The 15,202-nt window shown below is 35.1% G+C and overlaps 1 protein-coding gene across 3 annotated transcripts in view; it reads left to right on the top strand.

Moving 5' to 3' along the window:
• The window catches only part of Ctnna2 (catenin alpha 2), a 1,075,894-nt gene that overhangs the window by 197,552 nt on the left and 863,140 nt on the right, over window positions 1-15,202 (top strand). For all 3 annotated transcript variants that reach the window (XM_033765089.1, XM_033765087.1, XM_033765091.1), the window contains one exon: window positions 4,788-4,983. In XM_033765089.1, the coding sequence (XP_033620980.1) occupies window positions 4,788-4,983 (196 nt within the window). The remainder of the gene's footprint in view (window positions 1-4,787; window positions 4,984-15,202) is intronic.

Consider the following 15,202-nt stretch of genomic DNA (forward strand, 5'->3'; position numbering starts at 1 on the left):
CACACACACACACACACACATATTTTTAGCAGCACAGTTTGTAAGAGCTAAAACTTGGAAATAGCCCAAATGCCCATCAATTAGAGACTGGATAAATAACATGTGGGTTTTCTATAAAATGGAGTACTGTGCTGCCATAAAGAATGAGAAGCTAGAAGCATTTATTGCTAAATGGATCACATTGAGCCCACACTCTTCAGAGATATAAATAGGACACACGAATAGTTTTGCTGGTGTGAAAAACTAAAAGTTTAAATAAGGCTCAAATTGTATAATTGATAAGGTGAAATAGGAAGAAAAGAGCTAAAGGAGTAGGGGAGTGGGAAGGGTAGGGGAAAAGAAAGAAAGGAAAAGAAAGAGTATGAGAAAAGGAAAAAATGGAAACAAAGTCTTTGTAAATAGGGATGTGTGGAGGGGGTGAAGGGAAGGCAGGGAAATGGGGAAAAAATAAGCACCAAGATACATCATGTAAAATTTCAAGATCCCAATGATGAATGTATCTATACTATATACCTAAAACATACCAATAAACCTAATGAAAAAAAAAGAACCTAAGTTATATTATTTAGTTATAGAATTTTTGAAATTCTTTGGTTCTTCTTCTACTCTCCCCTGATACAAAAAGCAGCAATACATGTGTTTATCTTTAGCCTCAGGTGTCATGAGGCACTGCAGCAGGGTAGTTTGAAGTAGGTGGTGATACTAACAAACATGTTAATTATATCACTGATATTAACAAACATATCCAAACATAAGATATTTAGGTGATCCCACTGAATAAAAAGACAAAGAATAGTATATAAATAACAAGTGTAGTGAGACAAACGTGGAAAATAAGTACACTTTAAAATTACTTTACCTTGTTCGCAGCTGCTTATTCTTTTAGAAGGGAAACAGACAGGAGACAACTGAATTGTACAGTTCTACAGTACAGTACACAAGAATAACCTAGCCTCTTGTCTCCTTAGAGCCAAGTGAATTTTTTTCTTAGCTTTAGTGCTTCTCTAAGCTGAATTTCTTCATCTGTGAAATACCACATAAGGAGTAAAGGAGATGCACCTTGACTTTCACAATGTTAGGTGGAAGTACAGGAACAGCTCAGAAAAACAGAAAGCACATGGCAAGAAGGTGAAAATGGCTGCTTCATTTTGAAGAAAATGAAAAAGTACAGCGATCTATCATCACATATTCTTTTTTAATGGTTTCTTTTAATTTTTACGTGACATAATAATTGTGTATACTTTTTATTGAATAAGTGAGGTTGCATGGCTAGTAAGAGAATGAGACTGAGTCAGAGAAATTGTATTGTAAAGGATAGACTAAGAATTTCCACAAACTATTTCACCCTAAAAATACAGCTCTGACTATATCACTTGCTGCCAGACCTAAACTACTTTTAACATTTATTTCTATTCAAGCATTTTATATACTTACTAGAAATGGAACATCAGGAGTCATGCATATGCACACCCCAAATCAACCTTTTTTTAATTTACCGGGTGCCTCATTTCTCAGAAGAAACAGAATGGAACTGACTGAAAGGAAATTATCTTGGCTTCCTTAATTTACTTTGTAAATCCCTGGAATGTTCATTATTGAACAAAGTGGGCAAAGATTACATCTCCACAATCTTCAGTGTTCCCATCCCAAAATATAGTCATATGCTACCTCCATTGTTCAGGTCATCTTTTATTCTCTTCAATAAAGTTTGTGTTTTCTCTGCATACCATTTTTCATGTTGTGTTGTGGTTATTGCTGATAGTATCAACTTGTGGTTATTGTAAATGCTATAGTTTAAACTGTATTTCTCATTGGTACTGCTCCTTGAGTAGATTTTTATTTTTTAATCTAGTATTTATCCCTCTTATCTTTCACTTCTATAGTAGTTCTAATTGTCTTTTAATCCATTTGTATTTTCCTAAAAATCTTGTTGTTATAAATAATGAGCTAAAGTAATATCTATTTATTTAGTTATTTATTTTGTGACAGAGGCTTACTATATAGTTCAGGCTGGTCTTAAACCCACTATGTAGCCCAGGCTGGCCTCAAACTTGGAGTGATCCTCTTGCCTTCCGAATGTTGAGATTAGAGGTATGGTATGTGCCACCACATAAGACCCACAAATGTTTCTTCTTTTTATCTTAACTTATATCTGTTCTTTGTATTGTATTGTATTTGTATTGACTAGCAGTGAAGAAGTGTCAACAGTTACAGTATTTCTTTGTTCTCAGATGAAGATGTGAGCCTGTATAGAGCCTCATCTTTTTCTTTCATTTCTTCTCTTTTCTCCCTCTGTACTCTTCTGCCAATTAGTAAATGAGAGCTTTCACTGAAAGAGGATTGAATTGCTTTGCTTCTTTTAGAAGTAATCACATTTTCTTAGGTACTTCCCTTCAATGTTCCATATTTATTGCTTATCTTTTCCACATAGGTGATACTTTATACTGACTTGTTATTATGAGCTAAGTTATGTTTACTGTGGTAATGGACTATGAGATAAAAGAAAAGTTGACATTTTATTTGCCTTTACAGAAAATAAACCCTTTATGTTGTCAGTTATCTCTTTTTACAGTGTCGTTCTTCAAGTTCTGTCAGAATATCTGAAATAGTTTCTCTGGTGTGAAGAACTATAATAGTACTCAAGACCCTAATGGGATAATTAATCATGTGAAATAGGAAGAAAAGGGCTAAAGGTGTAGGGAAAGTGGGAAGGATAGGGGAAGGGGAATAAGGGAAAAGAAATGTGAGAAAATGAAAAAATGGAAATAAAGTGTTTGTAAATGGGGAGGAAAGGAGAGATGAAGGAAGGGTAGGGACAAGGTAAAAACATGAGAACCAAGTCCTGTGTAAAGCTACAAGATCCCAGTGATGAATGCAACTGTAGTGTATACTTAGAATGTAACAATGAACTCAATTAAGAAGAAAAAAATTTTAAAAAACCACCACCAACAACAAAAAAGAATATCTGAAATTGGGCCGGGATTTGGCTCAGTGGTGCTGCCACCTGGCTCATAAGTGTGGGGTCCCGAGTTCGATCCCTGGTACAAAAAAAAAAAAAAAAAAAAAAAAATGCCTTAAATTAACAGCTCCTTTACCACTCTTTTTTTTTTTTTTCTAATTTGAGAGATCTAAACAAACAAACAAAAAATCACAGAAACTCTCACTGAAAATAAATCAAAGATAACTGGAAGTAGGGAGTGTTTTTATTAGAAAGAGCATAATCTAAGTTGAGAGTTATGTTAACATGGAAGTTTATGTTTATATCTGCTAGTGTGGGCTGCTCTGGGGAGTGCAGGTTCCCAGAAGAGTATCATAGGAATGTGTTAGACTAATCCTCATTAAGGGGAACTCCTCTGCACCTCAGAAAAGCAAGCTGGGTAACAAGTTTCCTTTTCTCTAAAGTTTGGCTCATTGTGAATGAGCTGAAAAGACTGGAATATGTTCCTCACTGCAACAGCTAAACCACCACTACTGACATTTTTATTTGGAATGAGTTTAGCTTTCTTTTCTGATGTAGTATTCATGCCTGAATGTGAGAAAATTTTTATTTCACTATCGCTAATTATTTACCAATTGCAAGAGCTGACTATGATACCATCCAACACTGTATTTATCTCTTCCTCTACTGGTGCCAGGTCTGTTCATCATATCAGTGCACATTCACTCGATACTTCTCTTTCCTTTTGGTATTATCTCTTCCTCTGTTAACTAGATGGACGTTAGTTGTCACTTTGACTAATGGATTTGTTGCTCTGGGATTTGGAGTAAACATTAGAAGCTAAAGCCTTTAGAATTCTTCTGTGGACTGGCTTTCTTGATAACCTCCAAGAAAAGATTTAGTGTGCTAAACAGGATAAATGTCAATGAAAATTAACCACAGAATCCACATTCTCATGAAACTATATTTTTAAAAAATACAGCAATATACATCACTAGCCCTTTTTGCTGAACAGAATATGGAGCATCTTTCAAACTTGTCAGTAGTAGAAAAAGAAAACGGTTCTGAAATCTGTAACAGATAATAAGTTGTTTGAAGGATATTAAATGGTTTGTTAGCAAATTAGTTCCAGATATAGTTAGTGCTAAAATACTTTTGGCAGTTAAGATATATATTCAAATTATGATGCTTAGAGAAGGAGTGATAATAAATGTCAATCTAATTTTGATTCTGGAAACTTTAGCTGGTTAACTAAACATTAAGCTTGAATCATTTAATCCCCTCACATCAAATTCACCATTTAATTTTTATAAGCTGAAATCTAAAGTAGCAACAATTTTCCAAATTCTTAGGAAGACAGCACATTAGTAGTATATATTGATTACTTCCCTCTTCTCAATTGTTCATTCACTTTTACTCAGTGTTAGCTAACTTAGTACTACAGATTGCTTCTCTGCACTTGATGCTTAGAGGCAGTTCCACATTTGCTTTGCTTTTCTATTCCTTGAGGCTATTTACTCCAAAGAGCACTGTACTTGTAAATCTGTAAAAGTACAGCCTTGGGTCAATTGGAAACTTTGAACTGAGGGCAAGTCTATTTTTCCTAATGATTCCTATGCTTTTCTTTCTATGTGAAACAAATAACAGCTGCTTGTTTAAATGCTAATCAGTGTAAATCTACACTTTCACTGATGAGGCTATGTGATGATGCTATCTGGCATACATTCATGATCCAATAAATAAATCCCATGATTTAATAAAATGGAATATTTTGAAATTTGGAGGTGATAGCATGCTATTTTTAGAAAGTTGTGCTGAGTAGTTTCACAGTTTTAATTTTGTATTTTAGGTCACGACACTGGTCAACACAAGCAACAAAGGCCCATCGGGTAAAAAGAAAGGGAGGTCAAAGAAAGCCCATGTGCTGGCTGCATCTGTGGAGCAAGCCACACAGAACTTCCTGGAAAAGGGCGAACAGATTGCTAAGGAGAGTCAAGATCTCAAAGAAGAGCTGGTGGCTGCTGTCGAGGATGTGCGCAAACAAGGTAGGGCAAATAATGCTGATCAAGAAGGATGTGCAAAGGGTGGACTTTTGCTTTCATGATCAATGGATATTTAATGAAAGGAGTAGTTTTATTATTTCCTTTTCTGTCCACATCTGTCGTTTTTAATGTTGGTCAAAAGTAGAGGCATATGTAGAGATCCTTTTTTGTTGGCACAGCTGTAGATATCCATGACTGCTATTCCTTCAAAAATTTTAAATTGTTTTGTCTCAGTAGGTGAAAAGAAATTTCTGTGTCAAATCAGATAAAAGACTTTGTACCTAGAAAGTCACAAATAATTCAGCATTTTAAGGTTGATAGGGGACAAGAACATAAAACAATGTAAGAAAATTATTCTCTGAATGATTCCTAAATGTATATTTGCAGTCCACAGCTTTCCTGACATCTATCTAGTTAGCGAGCTATCTATACTGTTTATTTAAAATATAAAAGCTTTTATTTATAGTAAAATGAACATATGTAAAATTTACCATCATCAGTGTTTTTAAGTTTATAGTTCAGTAGTGTTTGTATAGTCACATCTTTCAAAAACTAATCTCCAGAACCTTTTCACCCTACAAAGGTGAAAGTCTCCATCTATTAAATAATTCCGTGTAGCCATCTTCCAGGATCTCCTGAAGACCAAAATGTACTTTCTTTTCTTAGGAGTTTGCTCCTGGTGGAAGTTGAGTCCTATAGTTTTACGGCTGGCTTATTCCACTAAGTAAAATGCAATTAAAGTCCATAAATATAAAAATATATAGTATAATTTCTTTCCTTTTCATGGCCAAATGATATTCTACTAAGTTTATGTACCACATTTTATCTATTCCTCCATCCATGGACCTTTGGGTTGCTTCTGCTATTTTCCTATGAACATGGTTGTAAAAATATCTCATCTCTTTGATTCTTTTCTTCAATTCTTGAGTATATATCCAAAAGGAGTAATGCTGTGTCATATGGCAATTACATTTTAAAATTTTGGAGAAAACTTCATGCTGTTTTTCACAATGGTTGCACCATTTCATATACCTGTCATTAGTTCACAAGGATTCTACATTTTCTGCATCCTAGATAGCGATTGTTTCATTTGCCTATTTTTATAGTAATCATCATAATTTTTGTGAGATGATATCCCATGTGGATTTGTTACATTTCTCTTAACAGTTATGTTTAGCATCGTTTCATATGCATGTTAGCTATTCGTATCTTGTTTGGAGAAAGATCTATTCCAGACTTCTATTCCTTTGTCTGTTTCTTAATCACTTTGTGTTTTATTATTGTTCTTTTTTTATTTTGTTTCTTTTTTTTTCTTGCTTATTTTTTGGTTGTTGAGTTCTTTATACATTCTGGATATTAACCCTTAATCAAATACTAATTTGTAATTTTTTCTATCCTGAAAGTTTCCTTTTTACTCTATTGTAACCTTTGACACAGAGTTTTAAATGTTGTCCTATGCAGCATCTTTATTTCAGAGTTTCAGAACCCTGAAATCAAAGTGGAAGCATAATCCGTAGAATGGCCTCCTTTCTGCATTTCTTATCTCCGTAAATACTGTGCATATTTATTCAGCAATATTGATACCGTTCCTGTTGCTTCCCTTGCCTTTTGAATGCAACAATTATAAAGTCCCACAGATTTTAACTTATAAAGATCTGTTTGATGAGTCATTTTCTGCCCCAGGGCCTTTCCATATGCAGTTCCCTTTTACACAGGCAAGGGTGGCTCACTATGCACATTCCAGCTCAGAGAACACCTTCTCAGGGAAACTTTCTCTGACACTTCTGTCGTAGAAATCCACTTGTTAATATAGAAGATGAAATCCAGAAATTATGGAAACAACATTTAGAGACAGTAAGCTCTTGAAAGTTTCTTGCTCGACACCCAAATGTGTCTTATTTATTAAATGCTATGCAGTTTGGAAACCAAAGCTGTTTTGTTTTTTTTTTAATATTTCCTGGTTTCAAATTTATTTTACTCCTCCTTTCTTCTCTATCCCTCTGTCCCTCCTCCCTCCTTTCCTTTCCCTTCCTTCCTTCCATCTTTTCTTTCTCGTATTGCAGGTTGACTCCAGGGCCTCATGCATGGTAGACAAGCATTCCATTGCTTACCTACTCTCTTGGCTTTATTTATCATTTCTTTAATCAAATGATTAAAAACATAGGATATTTTTATATTCATATATGAATAAATGACTTAGTGTGATATTGTGCATGTCCGTTTTCACATTTTTGATAACTATTTATTGTTCTTTTCAATTTTTATGAAATTCATGGCTATAATTACTTATTCTGGCAAGGTTATACATGAAATTATCACTTTAACTGTGTTATTATTCTATCTAACATGATGAAACAGTGATTTTTAGTTTCTTCATTGTTATGGCTTGTGTTTAAATGACTCCCCCCCAAAAGCATCATGCAGTCATAGGTGGGGCTATTTCAGAAATCTCTGGATCTGGAGTGTGTGACTCTGGAATTGATTCATGATGCAATGCTCGAATCAAGGGCACTAGGATTAAGGGTGTGAGTCTACACTCCCTAAGCAGTCTGAATAAAATAAAAGGAGACACTGTTAAGGCTTTGCTACCTTCTGTCTTCTATGAACTGTTGCCCATCTACCATGTGCTACCCTCCATTGGAGCCAGCCGATTATGGACTGAAATCTCTGCAAACTGTGAGCTAAATAAACCTTTCCTACTTTAACTTTGGGTGTCCGGTATTTTGTCTCACAAACAAGAAAAGTAACTAAGACATTTATTGTTTTAAAATATTGTATCTCGCTCAATCTAGAAAGCATGCCACATTTTTTGAAAGTACTCAGTATAAAATGTTGGCTACATTTTTACCCTAGAATATTCTCATAGAAAATTTCCCATAATGTAAAGTTTCTCTTCAAAAAGTCTTTGAGTAAGTCTATGGTGGCATTTATATTCAAATTATATAGCAGAAATTTATTTCTAAATCATTGTACTTGAAATCTAGGACTTTGTATTCTAGAGTTTTGTAGAGATGGGATTCTCTCTCTCTCTGTGCTTGTGTGTGAGTGTTTGTATGTATATCTGTCAGAGACAGACAGAGACAGATAGTTTATCATAAATAAACTAATTAAATCTGTATACATTAGCTTCCTAAATTAGCACTGAGCTTCTTCTGGATAACAGCAGTGATGTCTATGCATAGCATTTTACTCCTAAAGCACCTAGCATCATGCTCCAGCATATGGCAGGTGATATTCAGAAAGAAGGATTTTTAGGGAAATGACCAGAGAATGAGAGCTCAGGTAAGCTGCTAAATTCTAATCTCACTTTGAATAAAGAGCAGATATTTAATCACTTAAACATTTTCATCATCAGTTTCTCCAGTTTTCAAATATAGTTGACTGATGTTTTCTATAGTACAGTGTTTACTAAATGAGGTCATAAGGGTTTTTAAGAATGTAAATGAAGCACAGATGTCACCATAGATTTATTAGTCATAGTTTATTAAATTAATCTGTATCTTTGGGCAATGGCTGTCCTTCATGTTAATGCACTTTTGTCGGGGTTGTCAAGCAGGATGATAGAAAGCTGAATCAACATCTCTTTATGGAAAGAGGACTGAACGTCTGAACGTGGCTCAGAGTTGGTGGAAGGTGTGAGTGGTTTAAGCAGTCTGTGAGTGGTGGTTGTGGGGCTGTGATTTATACAGAGTCAATGGAAAATGAATGATGCAAATGGAGTGTTCCAATCATGTCTCTACAATGCATCTCTGAGCCAAGGAAAGCTTGGAGCAGAAGATATCAAAATGTTTTTTATGTTTACCACCAACATCTTCCTGGACTAGAAGCACTCTACAATATGCACTAATCTTAGTGATTCTGAAACTTTAGTGATACAGCATGAGAAACTTTAAAGGCTTGATGCTCCAGCCTTATCCTGTCAGTTAAATTAGTGGGAACTAAGTATAACTGTTCAAAGCTACCCATGTGATGCTATGTGCAGTCTGAACAGAAATAAACTGATCCTCCTTTTTGGCTTCAATTCCACATGTATGGTTGATCAGTCCTTGTTAGTTGGAAATCATTTCACATGAGGCAGTTGCTGATAGTCATTATACAAGATTTATTAACTTGTTGCTGACTTACAGGTGAGTAGATAAGACATCCATAGGAGAAACAATATGCTATTTTATATTAAAATGTTGTGGATGGACATGACCTATGCCAAATAATGTCACCAAGCCTGATATACTGTAGACATTTTGGGGATATGTAATGATATATTAGACAGCCTCAATTTATAGGACTGTTAAGTATTTACTGAGTTACATAAAAAAGGTGTGTGGCTGAAATCTAGAAGGAAGTTTTGTTTAAATTAAACATTAAAATTTGTAAGGAATCATAAAGTAAGCATTTCAGTTGATACTAGGTAGCAAAGATATAATAATAATGTTGACAGTTTGAGGATGGATAAAGAAGCCCTGATTTGAAGAGAGAAGATCTGATTTATATTCAGATACAGTTAGAAATATGATAAAATGGTGGGAAGGAATGAAATTTCAGAAGTTCAGGAACTGGGCTGAGTATAGACAGCATGAAAGAAGGAAAGAAAGACCAGAGGGATGGAGAGAAAAAAGAAGCTACTAACTAGCTGTTTGTTGCCTATTTAAGTGATATTTCAGAAAGAGTAATATAGCAACTTTATGAAAAACTAACTGAATCAGTGACACCAGCCAGAGAGAGAGGGCCATCTTGATGTTTATCGCTGAAGTGTGTGAAACACTACTTCACAGATGGTAATGCTGTAGGGCTTTGATGAAATAGAGAAATTTAAGGATGTTTGAGATTGATAAATGAAGTTTTTAGAGACAGAGTTTCCAATAAGTATGTGCCAAGAGATAAGAGTAGAGGGATGAAGGTAAAATTTTGAAAGAAAGGGCAAATTAAGATTAGAAAATAGAATAGAATAAATTAAGTTGGGAAAGCATGCCCTAAAATGTGATAGAGAGCAAAGACAGGAAAGAATCCTAAAATTGAGGGATCAGAGGCATTTTGTAAAGAGAGAGTGATCAGTCTAGACTCCAGAATTCTGTAAATATATTAAAGTTTTCTGAGAACGTGGAAGATAAATGATAAGGAAACACCTTAGGTTTAGTGAGAAGAGTGTCATTAAATATATTTAAGAATGCATTTGCACGAAGCTACAGGCTGACCGTTAAAAGATATGATGAGGTAACTGTTGTATGCTGGGCAGATAACTAAACGCTTCTTTGGTCATGGTTGTGCTACTTACCTCACATTTTCTCTTTGATCCTGTCGATAATCTCATACTCACCTGAGAGCCTGTGTGCTAATATGTGCATTTCTGGAGCTTGGCACAATACCTGATGCATAGCACTCAATATATTCTTCAGAAAATTGGCGTAGAATGGAAAGAGAGGAATAGCAGAGTAGGAGAGAAGCATTACGAAAAGCAGAGTCTATTTGATTCCATATGGTTCCCAAAGTATTGAGTGTGAGTGAAGGGAGGAAGCCACAACTGTAGTTGTAATGGAAATCTCGGGTTACATAGAGTGATATAGAAAGCAGTAGACAGGGGAAATCTACTTAGCAGTGTTTTCTAGAAAAACTGAGGGCCAAGGCAGATTGAAATGATCTCATTTTGAATGATAATTGAGGCAATTTTAATGGACCGTGGATATTGGCTATTTGTTCACTCTTGAAGACATTTTATAGTTTTTGTGTATTCCTGGCATCTCTGTAGTCTTCCATGTATTTTTAAGGGGTTTTGTTTATTAAGCATAACTATCATTCCTTCTTTGTATGCAGCTAAAAAAGACCAGTTTATGATAGGTTTGTCTAAGAATGTTTTTTTTTAATTTGTTTGATGTATAACAAATAGCATCTGCTAGAAATGATATGCTCATTTAGTATAATTGGGAACCTTCTTAGATTTGAACTGGATCCATACACTGCTTCGCCTGATAAAAGGAACTATTTTTTCACATTTATTCACTGAGCAGATCTATTTAATGTTGTAACACTGCTGTAGGTCCTTTGACCTATGACTGTCAATGTATTCTTACAGCTTCTTTCTTGACATCCCATTATCATATTTCCACACCCTCTCAACCCATGGGCCAGTTGGGTGGATTTTCTTCCTTCAGATGATAGTACTGCATTTTCTAATTGCCCGTTCTCTATGAAAAGACCAATCAGATCAGCCCAGTCATCAATCTGTGTCTGTACAATGTGTAGACTGAGATGTGCATGGCTCTTATCCAACTTTAGCAGAGATCTTCTGGCATAGTGTGACGAAAGCTGTCAATAAATGTGGTGGTTTCTTCATGGGAGCATTTCCTAAATCAAAGTGATAAGTAAGCCTTCGCTGTGTATGAGGGGCTTCTTTGTCTGGTTTGACTAACCTATAGTGAGAATTGATGCAGTGATATTTTGAAGTAGTTGTGTTATTTTATTTTTACATAATCAATATTTATTTATAAATAGTGACTAATGAGTTGAGTAAGAAAAAGCAGGACTGAGTAATAGAGAGAGGGAATGATGTCCTTCCCATCTGTGAGAAGTGAACTTTGGCCTCCTGATAACCTGGTTACTCTTTTCTTCCTCACCTACCCACTTTGGTGGAACAGCATGGGTGAAAGAAGCTCCATTAATGTCAATCATATGAACTCCCCAGAACGGAGCTCTTGACCTGAACAGCAAGTTCTCATTGTCACACAGTTGTGTCTGGCCTCCAGCTGCACAACAAACATGGGGAGCAACCTCCAAATGGAGGGTGGAAGAAATTTTCCTCTCCTGCATCCCTCCCGGGGGGTCAGCATCTCTAAGGAGAGCTGGAGGTATTGCAGGACGTTGCTCTGCCTCTGTGTGTCCTTTCTCTCAAGTGTCCTTTTGTGCCTCAGTTCTTCTTACCCTGGCATTGATGGCATCTTCAAGAGAAGATGGGCTTCCTTTACTCTGTGCTAACGCTTCTGTGCTATGTGCCAGACTGCCCTGGATGAATGGCACACTACTGTGTTCTAGCAGGGCTCTGGTGGGTAATGAGATGAGATTTCACTTCCTTCAGGTTTGGGCTGGCAGGTATCCCCTGAAAGCAAATCCTAGGTAAAGGGAGAAGAGTACTTCCTCTCCATGGCTCTCACATCTTTGAGCATTGACTTTATTGCATGTAGGTCCATTAATTTTTAGTTATACTATTCAAATATAATCATCCCTGGATAGCTGTAAGTGATTGATTCTATGATTCTGTTTATAACAAAATCCATAGATGTTCAAGATCTTTGTATGAAATATTGTAGTGTTTGCATATAACCTACACATATTCTTCTATATACATTAAATCATTTGTAGATTACTTATAAGACCTAATGCGGTGGAAATGCTATGTAAATATTAATTATACTATTTTTAGGGAATATGAGAAGGATAAATTTTGCATGTTCATTACAGATGGAATTTTTTTCAACAATTCACAATTGTTTGAATCCTTGTATGCAGAAGACATAAATCTGAAGCACCGAATTTAATATAATAAAGTGACAATGAATGAGTCAAGGGCAAACCTTGACGTTGCAATGATGGTGTCTCTTACTTGGCCTAGAAGGGCAGATGAGCTTGGATCTTGTGAAGGCCTGCTGTGAGTCTGAACTACTGTTCATTGTCCCTCCTAGAAAAACCTTCCCTTACAGAAGCTGTCTTTTATAGGTGTTTCTCAGCGTGAAGCTCACAGACCACTTGACACAGAATCCTTGGGATGAAGACAGGAGGTGTCCAAAAATCTTAAACATAAACTTAAATGAGTCTAACAAAAATCTAAGATTTGGCATATATAGAGTGGTCTTGGAAATCTTGACTTCTAAACAATACCCCAAGTACATTTTTTGCTTCTAAAATTTGATACTGATCAATAGCCTAAGTGTAAAACAGTAGTATCTCGGTGCATGAGCGCTTTCATTTGAAGACAATTTGCACACTGTCTTTTTAACACAATACACCAATGTGGCCATCTTTTCCAAAATCGTAGAACAAATTCAGTTTGGGAATTAAGTTCCCACTGTAGTCTTTATAAATGTCATTTTTAGTACGGTCTTTTTTCCATTGGAAAGGATGCTTTCAGGACTGGGCTTGTAGCTCAGGAGTAGTGTGCATACTCAGCATATGTAAGGTTTTGGTTTCAAGCTCAAAACCAAAGGAAAAGAAAAAAGAAACAAAGAAGGAAGGACAGAAAGGAGGGAGGAAGTAAAAAGAAAGAAAGGAGAGAGAGAAAGAAGGAAATAAAGGTTGCTGTTAAGAAATAAACAATTTTCAGGAATATTATCAGAAATGTAAAAAAAATACAAAATAGTAAAATACCTAGAGAAAACTGTAATAATGACAAGATAAGAAGTTTTGCTGTGAAAATATAAAGAAAATATGATGAATCTTCAGATGACATAAACCTTAAGATTCATCCTAATACAGATTTTAACACCTGGCAATAGTTTTAACAGTTGCACATTTTGTTAAGCACATTTGTATGCCAGAGTTTGTATCACTTGAGGGCCCAGGAGTATTTCTCATTAACACAGAGCCCTTGACACAAGAGACCACAAGATAACAGATTATTCTTTTACCTGACCCCTCATTCTATAGCTCTTGGCCTCTGAAAATGCTTTTATTTCTCAGCAAGAATAATGACAGCAACTGCTCCTTATTTATTGAATGCCACTCCATTTGTAAGACATAGTATGCATTTTCTCAAAATCGTTTTGTTAATGATTTGAAAACCATTATCCATATTTGAAAATCCATATCCATAATATAATACTGATGCTGAAAGACTGGCATGTGTATTAAAGGACTGATTCAGCAAATTTGCAGGAGAATTTGCTATATACAGGCACTATGTTGGTTTCTGAGAATATAGAATAAAGAAAACACTTTCTCTACCTCTAGGAATATTACATTCTGAGATGAGACAGACACATGAGTAAAAAAGTTAAGCTAATGTCTTCAGTCCATAGAAGTACAATTTGAAAATGAAACAAACAAAAGTATGATATACAAAGTAGAAAATTGATATAGTATTGAACTTAATATTAAAGTTAAAACTTTTTCTCTGTGAGAGAAAATGCCTAGAAATTTGAGGCAAAGCATAGACTGGGATAAAATATTTGTAAATTTCATATCTGATGAAAAGTATTTGTCCAGTAATACACAAAACACTCTTAAAGTTCAGCAAAAAAAAAAAAAATGAACAACCCGATTTTTTAAAAAACTGGATGCCTGACCTGAATGGACACCTTATCAAACATGGCAAGTAAAATGGGAAATAAACATATGGTATATTGTTAGCAACATATATGGCAGGGGAAATGGAAATTTTAACAAGATTTCAGTGTATATTTATTACAATAACTGACATCTCTGTGACTGATGTGGCAAAAATGTCGAACCTCAGGGACTTTCATTCATTTAATTACAAGGTCATCCAGTCACACACCTTATCAAACATGGCAAGTAAAATGGGAAATAAACATATGGTATATTGTTAGCAACATATATGGCAGGGGAAATGGAAATTAGAACAAGATTTCAGTGTATATTTATTACAATAACTGACATCTCTGTGACTGATGTGGCAAAAATGTCGAACCTCAGGGACTTTCATTCATTTAATTACAAGGTCATCCAGTCACTTTGGGAGATAAACTAGAAGTTTTGGTTTATGTTTCATTTACAAAACTGACAATGAAATTACAACTCTGTGATCATTTTTTGTATTTAGGTCATGATTTGAAAACTTCTACCAACATGACATTACCTAATCTTGTTCCATATTTTATAGTAAATTTTTTAAAATTTTATGATGATTTTAGATTTATAGAAAATTTACAGGATACAGAAAATTTCCATATACCCCACACCTAGTTTTTCTTTCTTTTAAAGAAACCAAAAAATGTAAATTAACTTTTCTTTTTCAATTTTTATAGTACACTTCTCAATCAATGAATCAACACTGACAGTTTATTAATTGAGCTGATCATAGTTGTAAAAGAAAAACCAAAATGTTCTGTTAATATGCTTAGAAAAAATGAAACAGGCCTGTGGATTTAGCTTAGTGGTTCCACCGCCTGCCTCACAAGCACAAGGTCCCGAGTTTGATCCCCGGTCCCCCAAAAGGAACAAATATAAATACTGAACAATTCTTACTCTTAAGATGACTTGTAACAAGTGATAAATT

This window comes from Fukomys damarensis, unplaced genomic scaffold, assembly GCF_012274545.1.
Source record: "Fukomys damarensis isolate Sample0158 unplaced genomic scaffold, DMR_v1.0_HiC HiC_scaffold_2, whole genome shotgun sequence".
NCBI classification, from domain to species: domain Eukaryota; kingdom Metazoa; phylum Chordata; class Mammalia; order Rodentia; family Bathyergidae; genus Fukomys; species Fukomys damarensis.